The 26,645-nt window shown below is 36.2% G+C and overlaps 1 protein-coding gene across 7 annotated transcripts in view; it reads left to right on the top strand.

Annotated features, from left to right (window-relative positions):
- The window catches only part of DMD (dystrophin), a 1,125,431-nt gene that overhangs the window by 712,601 nt on the left and 386,185 nt on the right, over positions 1–26,645 (top strand). For all 7 annotated transcript variants that reach the window (XM_054165808.1, XM_054165807.1, XM_054165806.1 and 4 more), the window contains 2 exons: positions 14,572–14,719; positions 15,756–15,905. In XM_054165808.1, the coding sequence (XP_054021783.1) occupies positions 14,572–14,719; positions 15,756–15,905 (298 nt within the window). The remainder of the gene's footprint in view (positions 1–14,571; positions 14,720–15,755; positions 15,906–26,645) is intronic.

Below are 26,645 nucleotides of genomic sequence, written 5' to 3'. Positions count from 1 at the left end.
AGGTCATACTTTCAGTCTAGCTGCTGCTTCCCAGTATATAATTTTTCTTCTTTCCTTCATCTTTTCACTCTCACAGACTGGGTTTCAAAGGAAAGAAACCTAGTTGACAGGAATATGTAATGTGTTCTGGATTGGTCTCAATTATTGATGATCCTAGGCATGAAAAAAACATAGACTTACAGTTGTCATTGAACTTTTCATTTCTCTTGTTGTTTGTAGTTGTTCTTTAGTTGACTTAACGGTGAGACTCCATGATGTTAGATGTCTTTTCCAACCAAAATGTTTCTAAGATTCTAATTTGGCTTGCAGTACAGCCAGGTTCTTTCCTTTTAGGACTTGAAACCCATGCCACCCAAAGTACCTTAATTTTTCATTAAGAGATATATGGTGACATATCCAAGGATGCCCATGACATTTAGCTGTCTCAGGTAGACAGACACCGAGTTGATAGTGGGAAACTTCCTAAAGTGAGTAGCTGGGCTACAACTGGCAAAAAGCTGGGAGTCCTCAGTTTGAAGAGGTCTCTGGAGGGATGACTGAAGTGTATGAAATCAATGTGGTGGGTAAACTGAACGTGGAACATGTTATTTAATTCTGCAATACCAGAAGTAAAGAACATTTGTTGAAACTATAGGATACAGTAAAATTAATTTTTTTTTTTATTGTTATTATTTCTTAGTATCTGAAGTGCACAATCACAGAAAGTTCAGAAAGTTGTGGAGGAAAATATTATCACCCAACTCTATAAAATTCTTAAATTAGCAGTAGTGGGTTTTGGAGAAGTATGAAGCAAATGGACTAAGCAAGCAGGTGATCTTCTATGCTCCTCTTTATTGCAATCTAATATTGATTTTGTTGGTGGCAATCTGATGCTAAATTTTCTGACACGTGGGCATTCTTCAGGCTCTGATGCACTGATTACATTTCTGGAGTATGCGTTTGGGAAATTGTATAGAATTACTTTGTCAGTTTTCCTGAGGATGCAGTTTTAAGTGGTCTACTGTGTGGTCTGTGTGAGAACATGCTGTTGCCACTGCACTGATAAAGAACACTGTAAATTCAAAATATTTCCTGTAACCGTTATGAACTCTGTGGTTGGTTGACTTGAAAAGAGAAGATGCATACTGGATATTTAAGTGAAAATTTCTTTACTGAAAAACTGGTGAGGCATTGGAAAAGGCTGCTGTCATAACCCTGTATCCCAAACCAACCCTGGGCAATGGCAGAGGTTGTGCTAAGATTCAAGAATTCCCTTGGAGTAAATTAAAGTGAACCAACACCAAACAGCTGGTGAGTTGGGTTTATTAGAGCCAACAAAAACTTGTGGTCTCTTGAGTCTTAAGGATGTTTGGTTGAACCACAGCGGAGGGAAAATGAGAAGAAAAAAGAGAGGGAAAAAGGGGGGGGGGGGGGGGGGGGGGGAGGGAGATAGAGTTAAGAAGTCAGAGAAAAAGAAACTACTCATTGGAGCCAGTGATGTTTTCACACCATAGTCCAAGTTCTGAAAGTTTCCACATGTTAATCCACTTTCAATAAACGTTTCATAAACTACTTGCATAATAACTGTCAATCAGATAAACCCCATGATATTCTATAAATAACTGAAATTCATCATAGGTTCAATAGACATGGATATTAATCTAAGTGATTGTCTGACAGATTTAATGACTGAGAATGATTTGGACCATAAAAATACAACTTAATTAAAAGCATGCAAGAAAACAAACTAAATCTTGAAACTATTTGAGGAACTTGTACTGCCTCTCAGTAAAAAGAAGCTGTTTTTTAACTTTTAAAAGGCCAGACACTGACCTCAGGCAAAGCACAGACTTAAAATTGGCTTTGAATCTCCTTTCTTTGGTACTGAAGATCAAGAGGTTATGCTTGAGTTATGTTTGCGTAGGATGTTATCTTTCATTTGCTTTTATCTAAGAGTTTCAAAGCTGTGGAAGTTTGAATTCAGTGTTTAATGTTTCTGTATCTTGCAGTCTAATACATCCAGCTAAGAATTAGGTGAGAATGTAATTTTAGTCCATCTAGTCATTTTATCTTACTGCAAACTTGGGAGTAGACTAGGCAGTTGGATAAAGTGAAACTTGATTAGAAGTCTGATACACTGATAGTTAGCAAATTGAGAACTTAATTGATTTTTTTGTTAGCACTTTGCTTCAGCCAGCATGATTTGAGGGAATTTGTGTTTGTACTCTAAAACAGCATTACACACACTGAAAGGGAGACTTTGGCATCTAGGGGAAGTTGCAAGGGCCCTGTGAATAAATGCTACTAACCCCAGATCAAAGAAGGCGGGGGGGAACCCTGTTTCTTCCTCTTCGTGTTCCAGTAGTCATTTGGAAAGCAATGTTCCAAACATGTGCCATCAGAAGCTGTCTGTCTTTTTGTCCTCTGTGATGCATCAGCTAATATTACACTGTGCGTGTCTGTGCCGAGTCACACCACTGGGACACTTGAGTTTTGGGTGACTTAGGGAGACAGTGGCTTGTCAACAGAGCAGCTCAAGTGCCTGATTGGTGGCAAGCCCCAAGGCAGCGTTATTGTAGTGTGGTGCTGCAAGAATATATGGGCCAGGCAGAGCTAGTTAATGGGATTTATATCAGGAGACTGATAAAATGAAGCTTCAGGTCTCTACTCCTGTGAATTTGAACTTATTATGGAAAGAATGACAGAACAAAGTCTGTTTACCAGAATTATTTCAAATATTTTTCTGAATATAAACCTAGAAACTTTCTGTCCTACATAATAGTTTTTTAAAAGTTCTAAATTAAATATACTTTAAATATTTTTCCTATTTTCATCGAAGTATTATTTTTTTTTGCCATAACACCTTACCTACTACTGATTTGTTTTCTTCACTTGAACACTCAGTATATTGAATGCTGTGATAAGCTTTTCGTTGCAATTTAAAAGCTGGCTTAGGATGAAGCGATTTCATGACAGTTAAGTCAATAAATACCATTTTTTGCTTTCCAACATAAAATTAGTTACATATTGAATTTTCTGAATTTTCTCCTTTTTTTTTTTTATGACCATTCAGATTTCTTACAGTAAATCATTAGAAAATAATTCCTCTGGTAAAAAATTTGCATTGCATGTACAAGAAGTGCAGCTAAATCTCTTACTGTTTGCTATTTACCCCTGACTTTCCTCAAGTTTCTGTGCTATTTTTTATTTCAACTACTTTGTTTAAAATTCCTTACCCAAATGAAGCATATTTGCACATGCTTTAGAGAAAGAAAGAAAATTCATTCCTGTAGTAAATGTTTTGTCTAAGTTGTCAAGTACTGTTTTGGTGGCTTCTTAAATTCCCAGTAATGACTGCTAAAAGCAATAATTCATAATCTTGGAAATACCATAAACACAAAATCAACAGCTGACTGTCAAAAATGTTAGAAGGAACCAAAATATTATTGGAAGTCAAAGTGGGAATATGAGTCACACATGCAGATCTGTCCCACTCCTTCAGTTGCTTATTTTCTATCTCTAGCTGACACCTCCAAAATAAGTCCAATATTGCTTATGTGCAGTTAAAAACAGTAAACACTTGATGTCTTTCAGAAAGTATTTACAGGTTGCTATGGTATTGGTGTCATATTGTTGACAATGGGGAAATTACATGAGATGCAAGGTGCATTCGATATGGTTTCTGAAATCTCCTAATGAAAACACAAGCTTATTTGAAATGGGTAGTGAATGTTTGTGCACTAATTAACCATTTTAACAGACTATTAATGATACTAAGAATATATATGTATGAAGAGAGAGAGAGAGAGTATTTTGTGGACTAGCCTCAAAATTGTTATTGATTCAATGTGATACTGTTAAGACAACTAATCCCTAATATGTGAAGCACCCTACAGGCAAAATGATATTAGGAAAAAATATTCTTCTAATTCAATTTACTATGTGATATTAAATACTGAATGTTAATACATTCAATTCCAGAAATATGATGTATATAATATTTATATATAGAGCTGTCCAGTCAGTGTAGTTGACCAAGTGGCCATATGAATTTAGAAATACAAACAGAAAGCATCCATGTTTTAATCTGGAAAACACAAAGCAATGTGCCTGAGAAAAGCAGCCACATAGAAAAACAAAATTTGCATCTGAAATTCTGTGCTTCTCTGCTATAGTTTGTTCCATCAAAACCAATATGTGATACTTTTCAGAATTAGTGAAATAAACCATTGCCAGCAGAGAAGTTGTTTAAAAGCTCTCTGAGAACTTAGAGTAGTTTCAAAGGATAAGGCAGTAGCATATAACAACATGCAGATCTATGCTGGAGGTGGATCTTCTCAGTTTCATAGGACCAGCTACTGAAATGACATCTTATTGCTCAGTCAATTGCTTTTCCATCAAGGTGTACTCCAACTGCTGTCTTTAGAGCTGGTCTGTCTCTGTCTGCGTCAACATGTAGCTTGTGTTCTTTATTCCAGTTTGTTTAGGCTCAGATTTGGAAGCCCATACTGCCCTAATAAGAATTCACTTTTAATTTGTTATTTCCTCTATGAATATAAACACCTAGAAATTACATGTGTCTGTTGCTCCAAATATCATTGGAGTGATAGAAATCAGCTCGTTCAAACGGTGTAAGCAGTTATAGAGTTAACACTCCTTATTTGATTAACTGGTTTACCTAGTATAGAAAGTGCTTTCTTTTTGTGGCTTGCATAATATGGTACTTGTCATTTTGGATGTTATTTGTAATAGAAGTAATACTCTAGTAGGCCAAGAACAAATTGCAAAATAAATTATGAAGCACACCTGCAGCTCCCGTTCATTGCAATGGATCTTTTAGTTATTAGACTACAGACTGTCCCTAACTAGGACAAGTAGGACATGAATTATTTTTTTTTAACTCTGTACTCTGAAACCCTTCTGTGCATACATATATTAAACATCTATTAAAAAAATTCTTGGAATATCTCAGGTTGAAAACATCCCACATTTCTCAGATAATAAAACTCATTCCTACTGATACACTTTTGAATTAGTCATCAAAGTGAAAATCTCTTCTTTATCACTAGGACAAGTTTTAAATGTTTCAAGGGCTGTAGTTGAATTCATAAGGGTGATAAAACTGGCAGTGTACTTAAGATGATAAAGGGATCTTGCCAATTGCTGTCCCTGCTAGGAGTCAGGAAATCTTTTTGATTTCTCTTTCAAATACTATGCAGCTCGATAATTTTGCTATCAGGTGCATTGAGCTGAATGCCATGCCTTTTTTTGTGCGACAGAATTAACATATTTGATGTTTTCCATTTCCCAGGTTTCTCTTTAGGGTACCATTACATCACTACACTGAGTTATTTGCTTTACATAATAGGATAAGTGATAGGAAAACAAAAGAGTAAAGCCATCACTGAGAGTTTAGGTTTTGGGTAATCTGGTAAGGTTGAGGAAAGAGGGTTTTATTGTGTGGTTCACACCGTGGCACTACATGATTGATTCTCAGACTTCTCCTGAAATCAGGGCAGAGAGACTACCTCAGAAAGATTTGAAATTGTGCTTCTGCTTTTAAAATTATGGGGAGCCAGTTTGTCTTCATTTTATAGTTGCAGTCCTACAGATCTCAGCATAAAATAGCATCTGCCTCAGCTTCACTTTAAAAAAAAAAAAAAAAGGAAAAAGCTTTGATTAGCTGGTTTTAGACAGCCTGTTTTGACTTGGGAAGAGCATCTGACCTCTCAAGTACACATACACTTGTCAGTGAAGAACACTGTAATTAACATAATGCTGTGTCCAATACAACCAAAAGGAGTAAGGCTGCATGCATCAGAAAAGTCAAGATTCTGTCTTGTCGTCGTTTTAGGGAGTGGACAGATGCTCTTTACTCCTTCCCAAAGTAGTAAAGGAAAATGCTCCACAGAGGATTGGAAATGTCAATGGGAGTACTATTCACAACTATATGCAGCAATTAAAAAAAAAAAAAAAGTACAAAAATACCCAACAATTCCTATTCCACCTCGGCCCAGCTGTCTAGCCTGGGCTTTCTCCAAAAGCCCCCTAGGCCATCACTGTCCAAACCCTCCCCCCAACCAGGTCTCAGTACCCCAGTGCCCTCTGCCCCCATGCCCAAATGATGCAGTAAAAATTAGCTCTGCCAAGGCTGAAACCAGGTCACAAACCTCGCCTGCATCTCAAGAGATAGCAGTCCACATCGGGAAGGGAGCAGAGAGAGGAAATGGGGCAGAACCAGACTATGCAGCCAGTTCATATAGAAGATAATTATGCAATATTATGGGATAGAATAATGTAATTTCTGAGGCCATCCCCCTTGGGATGGATGGGCTGTCCAGTTGCCCAGGAGGACCTCTCTATGGTTAAGACATCCCAGTTCTTAAACCCATAACCTGCTTTCATAAGAGTTCTTCATAAAAGTTTCAGAGCTGCAGTACTGAAGCACAGGAAGCAGAATACAGAATTAACCAGGTTGGAAAAGACATTCAAGATCATCAAGTCCAACCTATCACCCAGTGCCATCTAATCAACTAAACCATGGCACTAAGTGCCTCAGTCAGTCTCTTTTTAAACACTTCCAGTGATGATGACTCCACCTCCTAGCTGGGCAGCCCATTCCAATGGCCAATCTCTCTTTCTGTGAAGAATTTCTTCCTAACATTCAGCCTAAACCGCCCCTGGTGCAGCTTGAGACTGTGTCCTCTTGTTCTGGTGCTGGTTGCCTGGGAGAAGAGACCAACCCCCATCTGGCTACAGCCTGCCTTCAGGTAGTTGTAGACAGCAATAAGGTCTCTTCTGAGCCTCCTCTTCTCCAGGCTAAGCAACCCCAGCTCCCTCAGCCTCTCCTCCTAGGGTTTGTTCTCCAGACTGCTCACCAGCTTTGTTGCCCTTCTCTGGACATGTTCGAGCAACTCGGCATCTTTATTAAACTGAGGGGCCCAGAACTGGACACAGAACTCAAGGTGCTGAGTACAGGGGCAGGATGACTTCTCTGCTTCTGCTGGCCACACTATTTCTGATGCAGGCCAGGATGGCATTGACCTTCTTGGCCACCTGGACACGCTGCTGGCTTATCTTCAGCCTACTGTCAACCAGTAATGCCAAGTCTCTTTCTGCCTGGCTGCTCTTCAGCCACTCTGACCTCAGCCTGTAGCTCTGCATGGGGTTGTTGTGGCCAGTGTGTAGAACTCAGCACTTAGATGTGTTAAATCTCATGCCATTTGACTCTGCCCATTTGTCCAGCCTGTCAAGGTCCTTCTGCAGGGACATACCAGTCCAGCAGCATTAGGACTTTTGAATGATATGGCTTATGTTTCTAGAAATCCTAAACAACAGTTCCTGAAAATGTGTTCAAGTTTCTATGTTTGCTATTTGTGATATTTGCATAAATAGTGTTGGAAGATTTTGTTGGTTTTATAGTAAATATCTTCTCCTAGGTTTTTGGGTTTGTTTTTTTTTGCTGTGAAGAACAATTTGGCACCAGTGGCTTGTGTTTGTTTAATCTCTAGGCAGTTATTTTGGAATATTTTGTTTATGAGAATAAAAAAAGAGCAGCAGTGGGCTCCTATGTCTAGTAAATATTAGTACATACTATGTTAAAAAAAACCCAGCTATTTCTTTTTGCCAATTTAGAATTTCATTCTGGATCTAAAGCAGAACTTTTTATTTAGAGTCTGTTCAGAGAAGCAAAAATTTGCCTAGCATTTCAGTTAATACACTAATGTATTTTTAAACCCAGTATTTTCAAACTCTAAGCATAGTTATAAATATTGACTCTTATGTATAGGATGAATAATTTCTCTTCACTAAGATGGTGAGTTATTTTGAGAGTAAAAACTGGTTTTGGACATCCAGAGCAGCATGATTTTACTAATCCCTGTTTAACTATAGAAAACACACTGGGAGTCATTGTCACATTCCTGCTGCCATTGCTGTCTACAGAAATCACCAACTTTTTAATTAGGAACCATTTTGAAAGTGGCAGCTGATGCAATATTTTTCAACTTTGAAGCACATTTGAAACATAAAAATTCTGGAGTTAACTGCATCAGCTTTGCTTCTGGCTTCATAGTATCAATAATTCCTGTTCTGCAGTAGATTTCTTGTCACACAGTTTATGCTATTTAATAGCACTGAGTTCCTATTTCTAAAAGAATCACAATTATTGGCTTTCCTGCAGGTCACTCTGAATGTTAAGTCTGTAACTAGGTGTGATTTTCATATTGTGGATCCTGAAATATTAACTTCATTGCCAAGTCCTCTTTGAATTATTGGTAGCTTAACCCAAATCACTAGATGATAAATCTAGCTGATTACTTGACTGATAAGAATCTCCATCTAGCAGGTTTTCCTCTTTACTCCTCAGAGTAAATCTGCTCCCTTTGTGAAAGTTAGTTGCCATTAGCCAAAATACTGTGGCTGAACATTAAATTAGGTTAAATTCAGCTACCTAGTTGATCAAACAATTAGTCTTTCTAATAAATAATAATTTTAACATGTAAATACAATTAAATATATACAATATTCATTCATATTATTATTTATATTTATTATAGCTTTTAATTTTTGCATCAACATCACAGATCTTTGAAACAGAAACTTTCTGCAGTTGCAGCATGTGAAACCATAAAAAGGAGCTGTTCTTGAAGACAGCATTGTTTAAAAGTTGCAATATTGTCTTGTGAAAGCACCTAGGAACACTGGCAAGAATTTTTTTACCACAGGAAAATAAGACCATAGCGTATGTTGTTTTCCAGAGTCCTCTCTGGAATGTCAGTGCAAGTCTTTCCTCTGACAATATAAAGAAATGTAAACCTTTACTGCCTAGTTTGTCTATTGCAAAAGACAAAGTAGGTTAGGATGGGGGGAGAAATACTGTCTGAATAGCTTAAATCAGGGGGGAGATACAGCTTGAAGAATGGAGGAAAGGCACAGCATGTCTGTAGCTTTCTTTAGCTGGAAAAAGCTGCTGATCCCACCGGTACTGATCCCATGAGGCAGTGACTGTCTGTCCATGCTGCACTGACTTCTGTCACAATGTGATTGCAGCTCCAGAGGGATGATTTATTCAGTTGTAAAATGTCTTAACTTCTGTCCTGTGCACATCCTTCAAACTCTTAGATCTGTAGTGGTAGTTGAAAATAATAAACGGTTTCATATTTGTCAGTTTTTACTTTCTGAAATATTTTTAAACCTAGTGGGCTTTTCCACCAGGGCAGTTCTATTTAGTCTCTTTATGCTTCTTTGTGATCTAATTCTGCACAAGGACCTCTCTTGAGCCTTGAAATTCTGCACTTGAAGTCATATATTTAGTTGTGAAAATTTTACTTCTGGATGCCTTTAGCTGTGGAGTATCATTCATTTAGTTCCACTTGCAGTAGAATTGTTACATGTAGGTTGCTGAATTAGTTTTTTGTGAAAGTGCAGTGTACATGAATGATAATCATCCCCCAACAAGTGTGTGTGAATCACAGTTAATAACAGCATTGATGTGGTTCCTTGTGGGCAAATGGCTTTCCAGTCGGGATTCAAAGCACAATGGGAACAGGGGCAAAATATGTCAGCTCCCAAGATCTATAAATTAAGGTTGTTTTCCACAGCTGTGCCTGTCTTGTCTTTTCACCCAAGCTGAGAAGTTCCATGATCTGCAGAGCAGCATTCTGAGGCATTTAAAAGACATGTAGATGGGGTACTTAGGGACGTGGTTTAGTGGTGGACTTGAGACGGCTGGACTGAGCTAGATCTCAAAGGTTTTTTTCTGACATAAATGATTCTATGATACTATGACCCTTGGCTGGAACAGTAGGGTTCTCCTTTCTTTTACTATTAATGCACACTTTCCAATGTCCTCTGCCTTGTTTCCACAGGGTCTTTCATTTTCCTGAAAGAGATGGCTAAACTCTGTTTACCTAAACTGCTTGTAACCTTGAAGAATGCAATTCCCCTCTATCTGGTTCTTGAACACTAGCTGACAAAAACTTGTCCAGTGCAAGGGTAGATTTAAATTTATTGCTTACCTAATATTCCAGGTACAATCCATCTGAAATGCTTGAGGTAGTAGCAATCTATGGATATATCAGCTGAGCAAGGAAAAAAAAGCAATCTCCATTTAAACCTGTAGTGCCTTTTACTAATCTCCTTTGCATGAACTTTTTTTATTTGTTATGACTCAATGCATGATTTATTATTGGACTTCATAATACTTAATAATGCATTCTGCACTTGCTTTTCTGTATATATATATTTTTTTTTCATCCATAATCACTGCAAACCCATTTCATGAAAACATATTAAGAATATTTATAATTCATAGCCAATATTTCAAGAAGAAAATGCTTTTCTCTTATCTAAATGCATTGAACTGACTCAGGAAATAAAACATCTACCGCTTCATTGGGGATGGAGAGTTTTAAGCATCACATTCATTATTATCGCTAATACATACTTAAATAAATTATATAAAAGCATTAAACTTGAAGGCAAACACAGAAATAATGCTTCATATTTTAGAAATAAAGAGCAAATGTCTTTAAATTGGGCTGTATAGAAAAAGCCTTGAAAGGGTGGGCTACTTATAATTACTGAGAAACATCAATTCATAGTACTTTCATTTTAGCTTATTTTCTTACCAAGATGTTCACTGAATATGTTATTGAAGTTGTTTTTTTTAAGTACAGAAAAAAAAAAAAAAAGATGGGTTTGGAACAATAGAATTATTTAGATTGGAGAAGATCTATTAGATCATAAAGTCCAGTCGTTAGTAGCTGGAGACACTTTCTAGAAGTGTTTGTTTCTTGCAAATTCAATGCAAGAACACTCTTCTTCAAGAACACCTTTGTAGTGGTGTGTTCTTGTCTTGCCATCCCAAAAAGGCTGTCTCATGCATGGTGGATATCATCTCTTTCAGGTCCCCTTAAGATATGGCTTGTTTAGTGTAGCCAGACTGTGAGGTAGCAGTTGAATAGCACAGTCTAGTCAAGAGTTTTGCCTTTGGTACTTTACCCTGGTTTGTAATCTAGGGTTTTGGAGAGCAGTCTGCAGAGCCTGTGAAGTGTTCATTCATCTGGTACAGAAATTCTATCTTGCAAGAATGTCTTGTTAAGGAAATACAATAAACCAAATGACATGGAAGGCAGGTAAAGCATTAGCAAAACTCTTGCTAGTTTGTAAGTTGTGTAAAATAATCATTGAAATCTATGCTCCTCATTTTATTTTATGATAGTCAGCATTTCAACAACAAACTCCTTCCCTCTTAAAAAAAAAAAAAACAAAACAAAACTGTAAAACTTTTTTACTTGTAACATAAAATCAGATGATTCTTTTGCTGTGAAATAAAATTTAGTTCAACTTATGCCCCTTTCACTACTAAAATTTTTTCAACTGACCTGTCACAACCTGACCTCAGAAGATGGGTTGATAGGAAGCTCTTTAGTGATACCAAGCAGTGACATCAAGATGACTAGAATGATTGGAAGTTTATTAATTACTGTGTAGTACAGATCACTGTGCTCATACAGTGGTTCTTAAGGCAGGCAAGGTGATTACCCAGTGAATGCCAGAGAGAGAGAAGAGAAAAGTGAGCTATGATCAGTGGTAAGAGGAGGAAAGTATCACCACTCTGAGTTCCAACAGTGTCCTATCTGGTCAATGTCTTCTTGGTGGTGGGTGCCGCTTCTTATTCTTGAATCCCCCTTCATTCCCTACCTATGGGTGATTGGTAGAGGTGTTCCCAAAGCAGGACAGAGCATGTGCCACTCATGTGATGACACGGGTGATTTGGGCACTGTGGTGGTGGTAAAGTGAGTGCCTCTAACATTCTGGGTGACTGCTTCACCTTTGTGCAAGCTTGGCTGTGAAAAAATGGCCTTCATATGGCAAAGGTGAGGTGTAGGCACACAAATGGTGCCTGAGCTCAGTATACTGCTTCAGGTGTAGTGTGTCACAGATACTTGAATATAAGAAATGGGGATCAGGAAGCAGTCTGATTGAGACAGACATCTGTGATAGAAGAGAAACAGTTAGTGCAGGGCAAACTGCTATGGAGACTTGACTTCCACATGACCAAAACAGATTTCCTCCATTTTAAATTACAGCCAGGATGATGTTGTTTAAAAGGAATTTTACAAATTACACAGTTTTTCTTCCTTCATTTTCCCCTCCTGTACTTAAAACATTTAGAAAGCAGCTTTCTTTTCTTGTAAATAAATGTGGAACAATTCAAGTCACTTGAATACTTTTATTATCTGGAAATTACAGTGAGGGAAAAAAAAAAAAAGGGCATGTAGGATTTTAATGAATTAAAATGAGATTTTGTAATATAGGGTGAAATGTTTGGGGGATTTGGATGTACACATTTAAGACAGATGTTGACTGTTCTGCTTGAATACTAACTTTTAAGCTATAGATGCTTCAATAAAGGCTTTTAAACTGCTTGTCAGGCTGTATCTGTGCGCATGTGCACAGACAAGTGTGTCAAGCAACTATTATTTTCAGTATGTTTTGTTAGATAATGTAAAGCTGACACATTTATTCATTCTCTTTTGCCTGAAGCTTATTCATATATCTTTTGTAAAGTGATACATTTCCTTAAGTTGGTCACCAGAAAACACAGTTTCCTGGAAAAACAAAACAAAACAAATAATTTGTACATAAATTATGGCATAGTTTAAAATAGCTGCAATTTCATTTGGCTTTTCAGGAGGATTCTATGGAGGCTGACCATCATGGCAGATATGGAAAACTAGAGAAAGTTAAACCCATTTTAATTCTGCTTTAATACATTTTTGCATTCAGAAATAATACATTAATAATCTTGACCTTGATTCTCTAATGTAATGTTGAATTATATTCTTAAAACACTAATAAACCCCTTATTATGTGTAATAAATGATCTAACCTCTCAAACCCAGTTGGATCCTGAAAAGAACTGTTTGTTGGGATTTTTTTCTCCTTAAAAAAAACCCAGCCTGGTTCTACATCTTTTGCTTTGGTCTCAAGTAACCCTAATAAAATAACAGCAGCAAACCCCCACATTATTATTAAATAGTTTATTAATTATTGTTTCTTTTTATTTAATGTTTCCATACAGGTAAGACTGAGTGTAGCTTCTGTTTTGTAAATAGTTTGGAGAATAAATTATAAGTAATTTATTTAAACCATTTTTTTTCTTTCAGAAGAGATCCACTTGTATTTTAAATTCCCAGCACCTCACATTCTGTTAATGCTTTTTGCTGCTGCCTTTGAACTTTTTCTTCATGCATTTCTTGATGATTTTGAAAGCTCAAGCACAAAAAGTTCAGATCTCCATGCAGTCATCACAAAAGTAGTCTTACTTTAGACACTTTCAATGTTTATGTCTTAGTTTTTCAGTTGGATTTCCTTTAATAAAAGAAAAAAGGTTGTATGGCAGAATTTACCTCTTCCTATTGTAATCATCTAAGATGAATTTGTGTATCGCACTTTAAAAATGCTGCCTGGCATGAAGAGAATCTGGGTGAGAAAATCAACAGCTAATCTGTAGATGTAGACAAAGTAGACATCTAAATTTAGGTGAAAGAAAGTCTATCCTATTCCTTCTTAAAGACTGTAACCTTACTTAAATGGAATGCCTCACACAAAGTACTGCGCTCAGGCCCAACTTCAGCTGAGCCCCACACAGCTCCTAACACAACTATTCTCTCCCTGGTGGGATGGGAAGTGTGGTGAGTTGAGATTTTCCCCCAACATGAGAAAAATCAAAGCCCTGTGGGTTGAGATGGGAGTTTAATAGAATAGCACAGAGATAACAACTGTCAGGGAGATCAATAACACTAATGAAACAATATATACTGTGAGGGATACAAAATGCAACACTGACTGCGATGATGGGCCAGCTCAGCCCTCAAACTGTTGGCATTTCACAGTTCCCTGGTCAAAGCACCTGAACTTGCCCAGACAGCCCTTCCCTTATTGGTGGGCATGATGTCAGTGTGGTATCAATTACTCCACTGGCTGTTTCAGGTGGCTGTCTTGGATGTATCCTCTCCCAGCTTCTCATGAAGGCGGGGAAAAAAAACAACCCCAGCACAAACCAAAACCGTAACCCTATCCAGGACGCATGGTCACCAAAATATCTGCTTGCAGAGCATGTCCAAATAGGTTGAAGTGTCAACTTTAAAGATGCAGTTTATTCAGTTTATTAAAATTTGGAGCCAGGATTTTTCCTTTCTGACACTGGACTTTCGTGCTGTTAGCTCACACAAGAATCTGTTCTGAATTGTTAACAGTTATAGTTCTGATATACCTGTTTGCTCCCTGCTGTATGCAGTCCAGAAGCTGAATGTAGGGTGATTTCCCCGCCCTCCTCCCACCCCCCCCCCGCCTTAAAAATTCATTTAATAGCATGTTAGAAGGATGCTGATCAGATAATTTTTATATTTAAAAGAAAGTAAAGAAAGTGACACACTTTTAACAATAATTAATAGAAATTATAAGATTTATGTTCCTTTCCATAGTCTTTCTTTTAGTATGGATAAACACTTCAGCATTAAAACAAACAAACAAACACAAAAAAAACACCCCAGAAACATTAATTTCATGGTTTTATTGCAGGATAGAGGAAGAAAAGAATATTTTGTCAGAATTTCAAGAGGACTTGAACAAGTTGATTTTATGGTTAAAGGAAGCAGACACCATTATTTGTACACCCCTTGAACCAGGGAATGAAGACCAGTTAAGAGACTGCCTTAGCAAAGTGAAGGTATTGTGAGTCTTGTTCTTAATGTTTCCTTATTGTATCAGTTATACATTGAATAAAATGAGATTCTGTCTTCAGAGAAGACTTTTGCCATCAAACACAACATTCATTTAACATGTTTTTTTTTAGATAAATCAAGGTAGTGGAATTGCAAAATTTGGGTGCAAATATGTATTGATCATACTAAAATAAGAACAGTAATGGGAAATGTACTGAAAAGATAAACTTATGGTGTAGTATTCCCAAGGGATAAATAACTCAAAATTAAAAGTGTAATTGTATTTTATTTATACCTTATTTTTTACCGCCCACCTTGTTCTTCTGGAGCTACGCAAAAGAATACATCCTAATGCAGCAAATAATAATGCATTGGCTTGCAGTGTGTCTCGTTTCAAGCCACCTGCTTATGTTACAAAGGAAAAACAAAAAAAAAACCTTGAAAAACTTGTGTTTCAGTGAAATTAGCCTTAGTTGATATATCAAATTACTTTGACAATACAAATTTGCAGCAACAGCCTTATGATGGAGAGGAGGTACTTCTAGAAGATGCCTTGCATCTCTTGGCATTACTTGGTTTTGATTTTTAATGAACATTCACAAACACTCTTCAGTATGAGGTGAAACCGGAGGACTTTTCACCACATATTGTCTGAGTGTTCACAGCATGAAGCATGTTAAAATTCTTCTCCAAAGTACTTTTTCATACTAAAAAAAAAAACAAAACAAAACAAAAAAAGGGTAAAATTCATACACACAAGCTATTGAGTGTCCATATGTGGAACACATGTAACAATGATTTCATATCCTGAGAAACCCCATGTTGTGGGTTTTAAGACTCTCTTTAGGCTTGATCCACTAATGTGAGATTTTAGCCTCCATCCACTGGGGAGTTTTAGCCTTCTACATTCACAAAGCAATTGTTATTTGGTCTTGAATTGAGTTTATTCCTTCAGCTGATACACAAATCGATAAAGGTGAAGATAAGAGAGATGGAAATTCTACCACAGTTCATCTTAACTGCTGTATTTGTCTGTTTCAGTTAAGAGTTGAAGAGCTGCCACCACACAAGGGAATACTGAAACGATTAAATGAAACTGGAGGAATAGCACTTGGAAGTGCATCACTGAACCCAGACAAAAAACATAGGATTGAGAGTACGCTGAAGGAGGCTAACCATCGCTTCTTAAAGGTTAGACATTTTAGTGTTATAACTGTGGGATAACAGTTTAATCTGCAGCAAATATTTTCTTTATATATTTTCTGCTGTAAGTTTTTTCTCTATATGAAGAGATATTTGTATGCATAATGAACCTGAGGAAATAAAATGTGTGCAATATACTACTGTGAGAAACAATGACAGCTAGCCAAGACTATTAGTGGCTGAAGTGATGTTGCATTCAAAGATACTCCCTAAATTATAGGCCTGATGCTTAAGAGTGGAATGTAGAGCACCATTTTTGTAATCTGATTGTTTTGAGGGTGCAGCAAATATTCTGACTTTTGTGACTCATGTGTGAGAGGCAACAGCAAATGACTGATTGTCTTTATGGAAACACTTCCTAATTCTCTTATCTCTCCAACACCATGATGAAAGCTGCAGCCACTCTTTGACTTTCCACCATGCTTCTTCCAACCTTGAGCTTTGAATTTCAGTTTCTGTCTAGCAAAGTACCACTAATTTTCCTTTCTGGGATCTATGTATTCATGGGGAGAAATAAGGGTGGATTTTCTTGGGTTTCTTTACTTTTATCATATTGTTGAAGTACTATATTTTTATCTTGGAAACTGGTGACAGTGAATAGCAAATTTGGTGAAGAAGTAGATAATTTGAACACTTTCATTTAACTTCTGCTTCTTACGTAGCAGAAATGGTAGAAAGCATTGTCCAGGGGACCACATGCCAAGGTATAGACTAATCTGGTCAGAAAAGGACAGTGTTAGAATCAGATGAAGGGCTTCTTTTGAGCCTAATGGCAAACTCAGATTCTGGAACATTAACCTGTGGTGTCTGCTGATTGAAGTTACCAGGATGCCAGCATAAACATCAAGAGGGATTTTGGAGACTTTTGTTACAAACTTCAAGCACAGACCTGGGAAATAAACAGGAATCTATTTGATGTGAGACCCTTATTAGTATCTTCCTAACAGAAACAGCCTGGTGAAGTTTAGAATACTACCTAATGGCTCAGACAAAAATGGATAATAAATATTGATCACATTCTCAAGCTCCAGGTTGGATACGTTAATCATTATTTAGGTGCTTGGACAGAAGTAGCTCTTTCTGTACAAATGGGTTTCTGAAATCAATATATATAGCAGAATTCAGAGCACTTCAAGATCAAAATAGTTGAAGTAAGCATACGCATAGCTGAATTTAGGCACTGTGATTTGAAAATCTGAGCTGGAGCGTTACAAACACAACATTGGTTTTCTGGAAAAAACTCCAAACTTTTAGTAAAATTACAAAATACATTTTAATGAAATCTGTAATATGTGTTTGAATGTAAGCTTGTACTGATTAGTCATACACAAAAAAATTTGCATTTCACTTTCTGCTTACTGATGCAGAAATGTTGCAGATTTCTTGTCACACAGTAACTACGAGTGCTGTTGAAAGTAGTTAGGCCTGGATGAAATAAGGGGGACAAAGCTGTTGTTTAGAGAATCATTTGCTGTATACCAGTTTGTCTCCTAGATCTAAGTAATATTTCTGGCAAGGCTTGGAATTTGGCATTTAAAAACTTCTACTTACTCCTAAAAAAGATTAAAACCAGAAAATTGAACTTAAAATTGAGATCATTACTTAACCACTTTATTTTTATTTCATTTATCCAGCTATGGAGACACATAAAACTGTGTCATGTGTTGAGTAGGGACTTGTGAAAGCAGCTGTAGTAACCCAGGAACAACTGAGAAATTCTTTTTTCACTGGCTCTTGGTAGCTGAATTATAAGGAATCTTTAAAAAACAGAACAGAAACTCATTTTGAAAATAACAAGACTCAAATCCATACATGTTCTCTGAAGACCTTCTTTTTCTCTGAAGGTTTTCGATTTCCCATATGGTCTTCAAAAATGTTAAAAAAGAAATAAATAAGAGGCAGCTAATTGTTTTTCAGTTTCTGCAATTCAATTTTTTCAAGGAAATTCAAGGGATTTTTTTTTTTAACTTTTTTTTCTTGTCTTTTACTCATCATTTGGGTAGGAAGCCTTATTTCATCTTTTCACTTACTCCTCTGAAATAAAATTAGAAATCATGGAAAGAAAATCCACAAGCCTTACAGAGGGACATACGTTGTCTTCCTTCAGTTATAGATCTGTGAGCAATAATAAAAACTCCAGTATCCAAAGCTTGCAGCACTGGCACTTTTATATCTGGCAAACTTCTGTAGGTCACCTGAGTATGGTTCTGCAGTCAGTTATTTTGATGAGTGCATATTTTTTGTGTTCCTCAAAGCACAGTGGACAAATATCATACAGAGATTTCTCTGTCTCCCCACCCCTTCTAAGAGTGTATCTTTACTCCTTTGTTTCAAGCTTTTTTGTTTTGTTTTCTGCTATCTCTTCTAAAAATTAACTTGCAACAATCTATTATCTGGTATTCCAGGATGCTATTATTTTCAAAACACAAAACATATGTGACAGTTACATAAATAATGTAAGGCAGGACCTTATCTGTCATACACTAGAGTAACTCTCTCTATTTTAGAGAAGCTGTGGCAATTTACACCACCTAAAAATGTAAACAAATATCTCCTAAGGTTATGATAAATTTTGTTTTGCCATGATCTGCCAAGCAGGGGAATGGGGGACAACAGCTGTGAGTCCTAACCTTCAAGGTGACATATTAGAAATAAATCATGTTCAAACCTTCTTTACAGTCAGAGAAACTATTGCCTTACAGCAACGGAAAGAAGCCGAGAAAAGAAATTGAGTATGAAAGGACTTGCAATCACATAAAAGAAGCTTTTCTTGCTTTTGCTTCGGTATTGTCTTTGTTTTTAGGTGTTTGTATCATGTGCTGGTGACCTTGAAAATAGTTATATGAAGAATTTTTTTCTTCCTTTGGATAGTAATAGTTTTAAAATGACATTTCTTTAAAGAGTTTTATTGAATAGTGATTCTAATAGGCTGCTACGTCAGACATAGTTTAAGCAGAGAATTAAGATTAAAGTCCACATTTGCAAGCATGACTTCTATCTAGCCTTGTCTTACTTATTGTACCCTCTCCAAAGCCAGTATTTCTTGTAAAAATGAAAAACAACACTGTGTGAAGCCTTAGTTGTATGAAAAATTATAACCATTTTTATACCTTCACATCAATAATTTTTCATTGTTTTCAAAGCTCAAAGCATCTTCTGCCCTGATAACCAAGCAAGCTAACCACCTACGGCTTCAAAGCATGCAAAAGGGGTACTAGGCACTGGAGTTTGTGATGAATTCAGTTCTTGTCATACACCACCTGCCAGGGTGCATAACAGATCTGTAATGTGTTTCTTACCTTTTACTGTGCAGCAAATAGATTGATAGATTAGGTCTGAGACCAGTGAACCATGGAATCAGAGGTTTGCTGGAAGGAGTTTATTACTCCTTAATATTATTCTTGGTCTGGTGTCAGCCAAGAGGGATGAGCTAGATTATCTGAAAGTAAGCTGGATGCCAAAATCAGCATTCTCCTCATTTATCCACCTTAGTCTTCACAACATATACTGTATGTATTATGAAGGCTATTATGAGTGCCTGATGGAGACATTTTGTTTCACTGCCTTTTAATTTGTCTGCTGGTATTAGAACTAATTACTAGATGCTGAAGAGACTATTTCACTGTTTACTGCCACAGCAAATCAATTTGTTGTGCTATATGGGCAAAAATAAAGTATGGAGTCGAGTGGCATGGCTACAATTTGTGAACATTTTCTGTACCACCAGGAAAAGCATAGGTCATCCTAGCTTGGTTGATCAAGAGTAGAGAAAAACAGTTGGGCCCAGAAAGTGCAGAAAGGCAAAGTCATAACAAGGTTATAGTTCATGTGTTGTACCTTGTCTTGAGCAGTAATTATTCACAGATTACCTGTGATGACATCAAATTTCCAGGATGTCATTATAACTCCGTTTCAGTTCACAGCTGAAACAACTACAATTGCCACTCTTGTCATTTGTGGGATGGAGGGGAAAGGATCTTAGAACATGAATACTACAGTTTTATTTCTGTGCTTTCAGTTTGAAATTAGAATAATATCTCCATCATTTGGGGGACTGAAAGCTAAATATTCTCCTGTATTTGCTTTCAATTAATAATTGACCTGATTCCTTTAAATACAATAAAGTGTTAGGTTAGGATAAATTATCCATGACCGTTTATCATATATTTCTGATTAGGTGTAGTCCACATTCACATTTTCATCAGCCATATTAAAATTGGCCTTACCTATAGCAAAATGAAGTTTTATATATATATATATATATATATATATATATATATATATATATACATTTGCAATATTTGTGGATCAGCCTGATATCAGAACTCCACAATCTCTAAGAAAGAAGAATAGTTTTCATTCCTTTTTATTTGAGTCTTGCTAACAGCTACTACTAATTCAGATTGTAGAAGGCAAATTAACTAGCAGTGTAAAGATAAATTACTGTTTTCCAGCCATGCTAAGCATACAGGAACTAAGATGTCATAACACAACACAGAAGTGAAACCATGCTGATGATCCTCCTTTGAAAAAGAAATATTTTCTTTCAAATGTTATTAAAATTTATATGCCTTTGGTGTTCCAGAAGTATTGAATAATATTTGAAACTAATTGTTGGGAGGTGTTGTTTAGTGTTTTTATTTGTTTGTTTGTTTTCTGGGAATTTTGTTAGTTTAAAGCTTAATTTGAAGATCAGCTGTTAGGCATTGGCCATTATTTTCAGCCTAGTTAGAAAATATTGTGGATATATAGATTAAAAATAAGGATATACTGAAATATTCATACTGGTAATAGGATAATACATGATGTATAGAATCATAGGATGTTTTTGGGTTGGAAGGGACCTCCAAAGGTTATCTAGTCCAACCTCCCTGCAGTGAGAAGGGATATCCTCCACTAGGATTGGGTTGCTCAGAGCATTGTTGAGCCCAACCCTGAGTATCTCCAGGGATGATTTATCCGTATTTCTATACTTTCTAGTGGGTCTTTTTTGTCGCTGTGTAATGGTCATTCAACTTTAAAAGGCCATAAGTAATTCTCAGGTTTTAGTGGAAGTTAAAATGTCATCCTGTGATAAAAAGGGGAAGGAAGGAAATACAGCGTTTTCAAGCCCTTCAAAGGAGAGAACTTTGATAAAGGCACAAGTTTTATTTCTAAAGATTAGGAGGGGGAAAAAATAATAAACCAAAACAAACCCAAAGCAATCTGCTGGAATAAAATTGTATTATGCTATTATAACCACAGAGAAGACAATGATCTTGATTGTGCAGATAATGTAGCCTACCAGACCAGTTTATTGTCACACAGGCAATAAAATAAATTTGGAAGGCCTGTTATTGTTTAGTCCTACTTTCAACTTTTAATAGCAGAAACAAAGCTGATTAAAGATAGAATTTTATTTATGGAATTATTCTAGGGGGGGAAAAATGGATGCAAATTGATTTAACTTTATTTATGCTTGGTATGTATCCTTTAGTTGCATTCTATAGCTTTTTGTGTGTGTGTGTTTCTTCTATGGAGAGTGACATGTGTGCTGCAGTGTACCCATTTCAGGGGCATGACGAGAGGAGACTATAGCTTCAGTCGTATCCCAAGCCTGGGTTTCCTTCCTGTGGAAATACAGGGTACAGCTTGTGCACCTTTAGTTTTTATCTCAGTGTGGAGCCAGGATGTGTTCAGGATCCACATTCACCTCTGGACTTTGGGAACCACCTCTTTGTCTAGCAGGTTAGATGGAGACTGAAATATTTTTCTGAAGAAATCTTTTGCCTTGCAACTCAAAATCCTTCCTTTCAACTTTGACAGACAAGCTTGCATAACGTGAAGACAACCAGCCACCTTCTCTGCTATCTCATAGGCAGGTGCTTTGCACAGATTATTGCATTGGTCTAATTTTAATTTATTACCATAGAAACTCAAATACATTTTCTTTATTTATGAGCACAAAGGTAAAAATTAAACAAAAAGTTACATGTCCCGTTAATAAAGCACTGTGGATAAATAGACGGAGTTGCAGAGCATCAGAAAAAAATGAAGGTTTGAGTGCTGCAAATCCCTGATAGGTGATATATTTAGGTATCATACTTTACAGAGACCATTTTGATCTTGACACTTCTCAGGGACTGGAAATGTCAGGGAAGTTGCTTAATTTTTCAGCTGCTCTATTTTTCTATACACAACTCCCTATCCCATGGGAACATTCTAGCATTAAATTGCTTGGTGATATCAAAAGGTTTAAAGCATTGTGAAAGTGGTTAGTAATGCTGGTTTGTATTATTTTTGGAGTCCTGCAGAGAAATATGAAATTATTTTCTTTTTATTAATGATACTGTCATTTATCTTGTTAAGTATTAATAAATACTCTCCCACTACAGTATCTTGTTTACTGTCATTTCAAAGATTTAGTACTTCTGAAGTCCCTTAAAGGAAAAATTTAGGATATGCAAAATGCTTTTGTAGCAATCAGGCAATAATCACACAATATCAAGGGCTCTTGTGGCATACTGCTGAATATTTGTTCTTCTTTTCCTTTGAATAAAGTTTGTCAGCGTGTATACAGAACACTTAGAATTCTTTCCTCTTTATGCATGTTAGATTCTAGCTTTATTTTTATTTTTTACCTTAGTTTTCCTTTTCCAGGTGTATTTTTAGACTTGGCAAAAAATGACAGCAAGCATAATAAATTTAAATTGGAAATTCATCATGGTATTATTTGTGGACTTCAGGTCACATGGAAAAAATATGTACACTGTTTCCTCCTCCTCCATTTTTTTTTCCTCGTAGTCATCCCAACAGCAACCTCATTCCTTAACAACTGTTGTTAGTTCTTACTGTGAATTTCTCAGGTGTTAAAAGGACAGTTTCTATGGCTGCTCTGTGTTTGTAATGTCTCCCACTTCACATGAGAGAGGCAACAGATTCTGGAAGCATTTTGCAAAAAGAGGAACAAGAGAGACCTGCCACATTTGGCAATATCCAATTTATATTTGTTAGGATGAAGTTTCTCATGAAGTTTCTGCAAACCAAGGTTAGAGTGGGGAGGAGGGCAGCCTCTTCCCTCTGGTGTCAAGTAACAGAACTCTAGAGGAAATGGTTTCAAGCTGCACCAGGGGAGATTTAGGCTGGATGTTGGGAAATATTACCAAAGAGTATTAATTTCCCACAAACATAATCATCTGAAACAACCCTAAAATTAAACCTTGTCTTCCCTTTCCCCTTTGTTTTCCTTGCCCTATCTTTGGCCACTTTTTTCAGTTTCACAAAAAATTCATTGCCATTATCATCATCATCACCTATAGAATGTCCTGTTTGTATGATAACTGAATTTGTTTGTACAATAAGTACTGTTAGCTAAGGTAACTCCCACACTGTTAACCTTTTCTATTAGCTGCATGTTTCTTACAAATGAAAAGTTGTCATTTCCTTCAAAGTGCTAAACTGGGTAGTTCCTAAAGTATAACCAAAAAGTAAAGCAAGTTCATTGTTAGTTGGTTTATGTCAGACATATAAGCCCAGTACTTGGCAGTCAAGATCACCCATTAGTGATTATTTCTTTTTCCTATAATTTTTAACAGAATAAAATCTTTGTTGCTAGGAAATGCTGTAAGTATTCAGCTGCAGATATAAATCCAAACCACTATAATTTGTCTACACTCTGGAAAAGTAAGGCAAATAAAAGAGTTTATCTATACTCTCAATGCAGCTAATGGCCAGAAATTATTTGATACTGTTTTTATTGGTATGTTAAAATCTAAGATCTAATTCCACTAACAAATAGAATGACAAAGTTTTGTTTTGGGTGTGTGTCCCCCCACCTTTTCTATAGACAACTCTGTGAGCAAACCCAATAATGATTCTAGCTTGCATTTTATGGTGCAATGTGTTGTGTGTGTTGTGTAAATATTTGTCATTTGCAATGCCTTTTGGCTTTTTTTTGCTTGTCAGGCATTCTGGCAGGTGACAGTATCTAGAAGATCCAGGACAGCTTTTTTGAATGCTTGTGGGAAGCTTCTTGCAACTGTAGGCAACAGCCTGAAAGATATTGATATATTTAGTTTAGCTATTGATTGATTGCCATGGTGAGCTGATTACACATGGAAATAGAGCTTTCAGTATTGGCATGATTTTGAAAGTAGAGCATTCAGATAATTTGTGATATTGAAAAGGAAAAGGAGGGCTGCAGAAAAGGATGGTAAGGCAAAGCAACAGGCAGAAAGAGCTCTGTCACATGGAAAGAACGCAAGTGGAGATAGGACTACCATTGCGTGTCAAACCACAAGAAGAGATTGCTCTTAACTATGTAAGACTAGATGACCTTTAGAGGTCCCTTCCAACCCAAACTATTCTATGATTCTATGATATTACCATGCAGGGAAAATAAAACAAATTCTTGGGGTACAGGAAATATTTATTTGCTTTTTAAAAAGCTGGACAGACAGATGAAGTAGAAAATTCTTTGGTGCATTAGATTTGTGGAATGCTTTACTCTTATGCATCCATGGAGAAACAGAGGATTTTATACATACATACATACATATATATATATATATATATAAGTAAACTTGAGAATATTAAAAATATACTCTTAAAGTTGAGAAAGAGATCCAAAAACATGTGCCAAGGTCAGGTCTTGAGAGGCTTGTAGGGAAACTTGAAGCACTACCTACACAGCAAATAAAACTCTTCTATACATATTTTTAGTAGCATGCTTTCATCTTCCTCTAGTAATACAGTCTCTACTCCAACTTCCTCAAAGATACTGTGGCTCATAAATATTCATAGTCTTAAAGAAATTACGTAGATTTTGTTTTAAAGTCAATATTGAGTTTGTTAATGAAAATGGCTCAGTTAATTAACTAGATGGTGTCCTAAACCGAACTTATATGAAACTCTTTCTTACACTGATTGTTCTTCACGAAGAAATGATGCATAAAAATTGGCTTCTCCCCTTCTATTTTAAATCATTTTTTTGGTATATGCTCCAGGGATGGTGATTTTAAGCAGATAGAACTTTATGAACAGTGACTGTAAGAATTGCTATTTTATGCAATCATCTCTCTAGTATGATAGAAGTGTCAGTTGTGATTTTTCATTAAGTCTGGATGGAAGTTTGCATTTAATAGTTGTTCTGACTTAAGATATTTCTTTAATACAGAAGGCTCTGTTTGGACAATATAAACCCCTGCTTTCAGTCCAGTTATGCTGTGGGCTGATTGCAGTGCAGTCACCTGTTTCCTTTCTTCCTAATACTTGTATGTTTTTTTCAAAAATGGAATAGTAAAGTAAAAGCTGCATCTTGTTTTACATTTATCAAGGAAAGCAATTTTTCAAACCTGACATTATTCTGTAAGATCATTTCCATAAGGTATTTTGTAGATCAGATGGTCCTTTCCAAGCCAAGCATACAACTAAAACATTAGCAGCCTTCGCTGTACCCTGCAACATACTTTTGCTCATATTCATTGCAGCTTATTGTCATGTATCACACTATGCATATGAAGAAAGCTAGAGTTTAATCCATTGTCAAATTCTTCAAAATGAGATGCTTTCTTTAGTGCTGTTCTGGTATTGAGAGGTTGGTGAAGCAGCTAGCAAGAGAAAGGGATAACTTGTCTAATACTGAGGGGGGAAAATAACCCAAAACCAACAAACAACAGAACCGAAAAAAAAAAACCACTAACAAATATCCACTACTGTTAGAATGTTGCCATTTGGGATTTTTTTTTCTCCACACACTGTGATGAATATTGTCTATATTCTTTTTTGACAAATGACAAGATTGAGGAGATGCATCTCCTGATGTCTGTTCCAAATCAGCTGGATCATTTAAGTGTCTTTCCTTCCTTTTATAAAGCAGCAGCTGCTGATAATGATAGCAATGCCTTAGTAATAATATAAATTATCATGTTCATTCATTTGCAATAACATTTCTGACTTCTGCAAGACTGTTCCAAATTTTTCATTCTTTCTTACTGTCTCTACACAAACAGTTTCAACTCTTTCATTTTGAGCACTGTTCCTGCGTTACAAAATTGAACTCTAAATCCACAACTCTTATTTTAATTGACACTGCTTTAATTGAATCTGCTTTCTGGATGTTCATAATAAATTAAACACAAAATATGATTTTACATCAAGTGATGTATTTACACAACTTCTTCCACCCTTTATGTTTACTATTATCTTAAGAATTGATATTCCTTTTCATCTGCTCTAATTCAGCCATAAATGCATGTACATAACTGTCTACAGACTAAGAAGTAGCTAACTAAAGCTAAAGTAGGAAATATCAGTGAGAAAGTGGAGCTTATGAAATGATCAAGGAGATTTACACTGCCAAGATGAGCATATGGATCATTTTGCACTGAAGTAATCAGATTGGTATGGGGATGAAAGGAACAGAATAGTACGTCATTTACGCTTCTCATGAAGGAGGATCATCCAAGACATGAGGTTCAGATGGAACAGCAACAAGCAATAAAATTAATTTTAGAATTCATAAGGAGAAAATAAAAATATTTAGATAAAGATCTAGGCTTTGAAAATATGCAATTATTCATATTTCAAAGTGTCTTCTCAATTTCTGCAAGGTGTTATCATATCTGTGCTGGTAATTTATTGTAGGTTTTCTAGGAAAAAAATCAGAATACATGGGAAAAAAGTGGGAAATGATCTACAGTTTAAAATTAGGATAAAATTAAGTATTGTGAAGACCAGAGTCAGTTGGTA

Source organism: Dryobates pubescens, chromosome 12 (assembly GCF_014839835.1).
Source record: "Dryobates pubescens isolate bDryPub1 chromosome 12, bDryPub1.pri, whole genome shotgun sequence".
Taxonomy (NCBI): Eukaryota; Metazoa; Chordata; class Aves; order Piciformes; family Picidae; genus Dryobates; species Dryobates pubescens.
The sequence above is the reverse complement of the archived record's forward strand: the minus strand, read 5'-3'. Positions and strand labels throughout refer to the sequence as shown.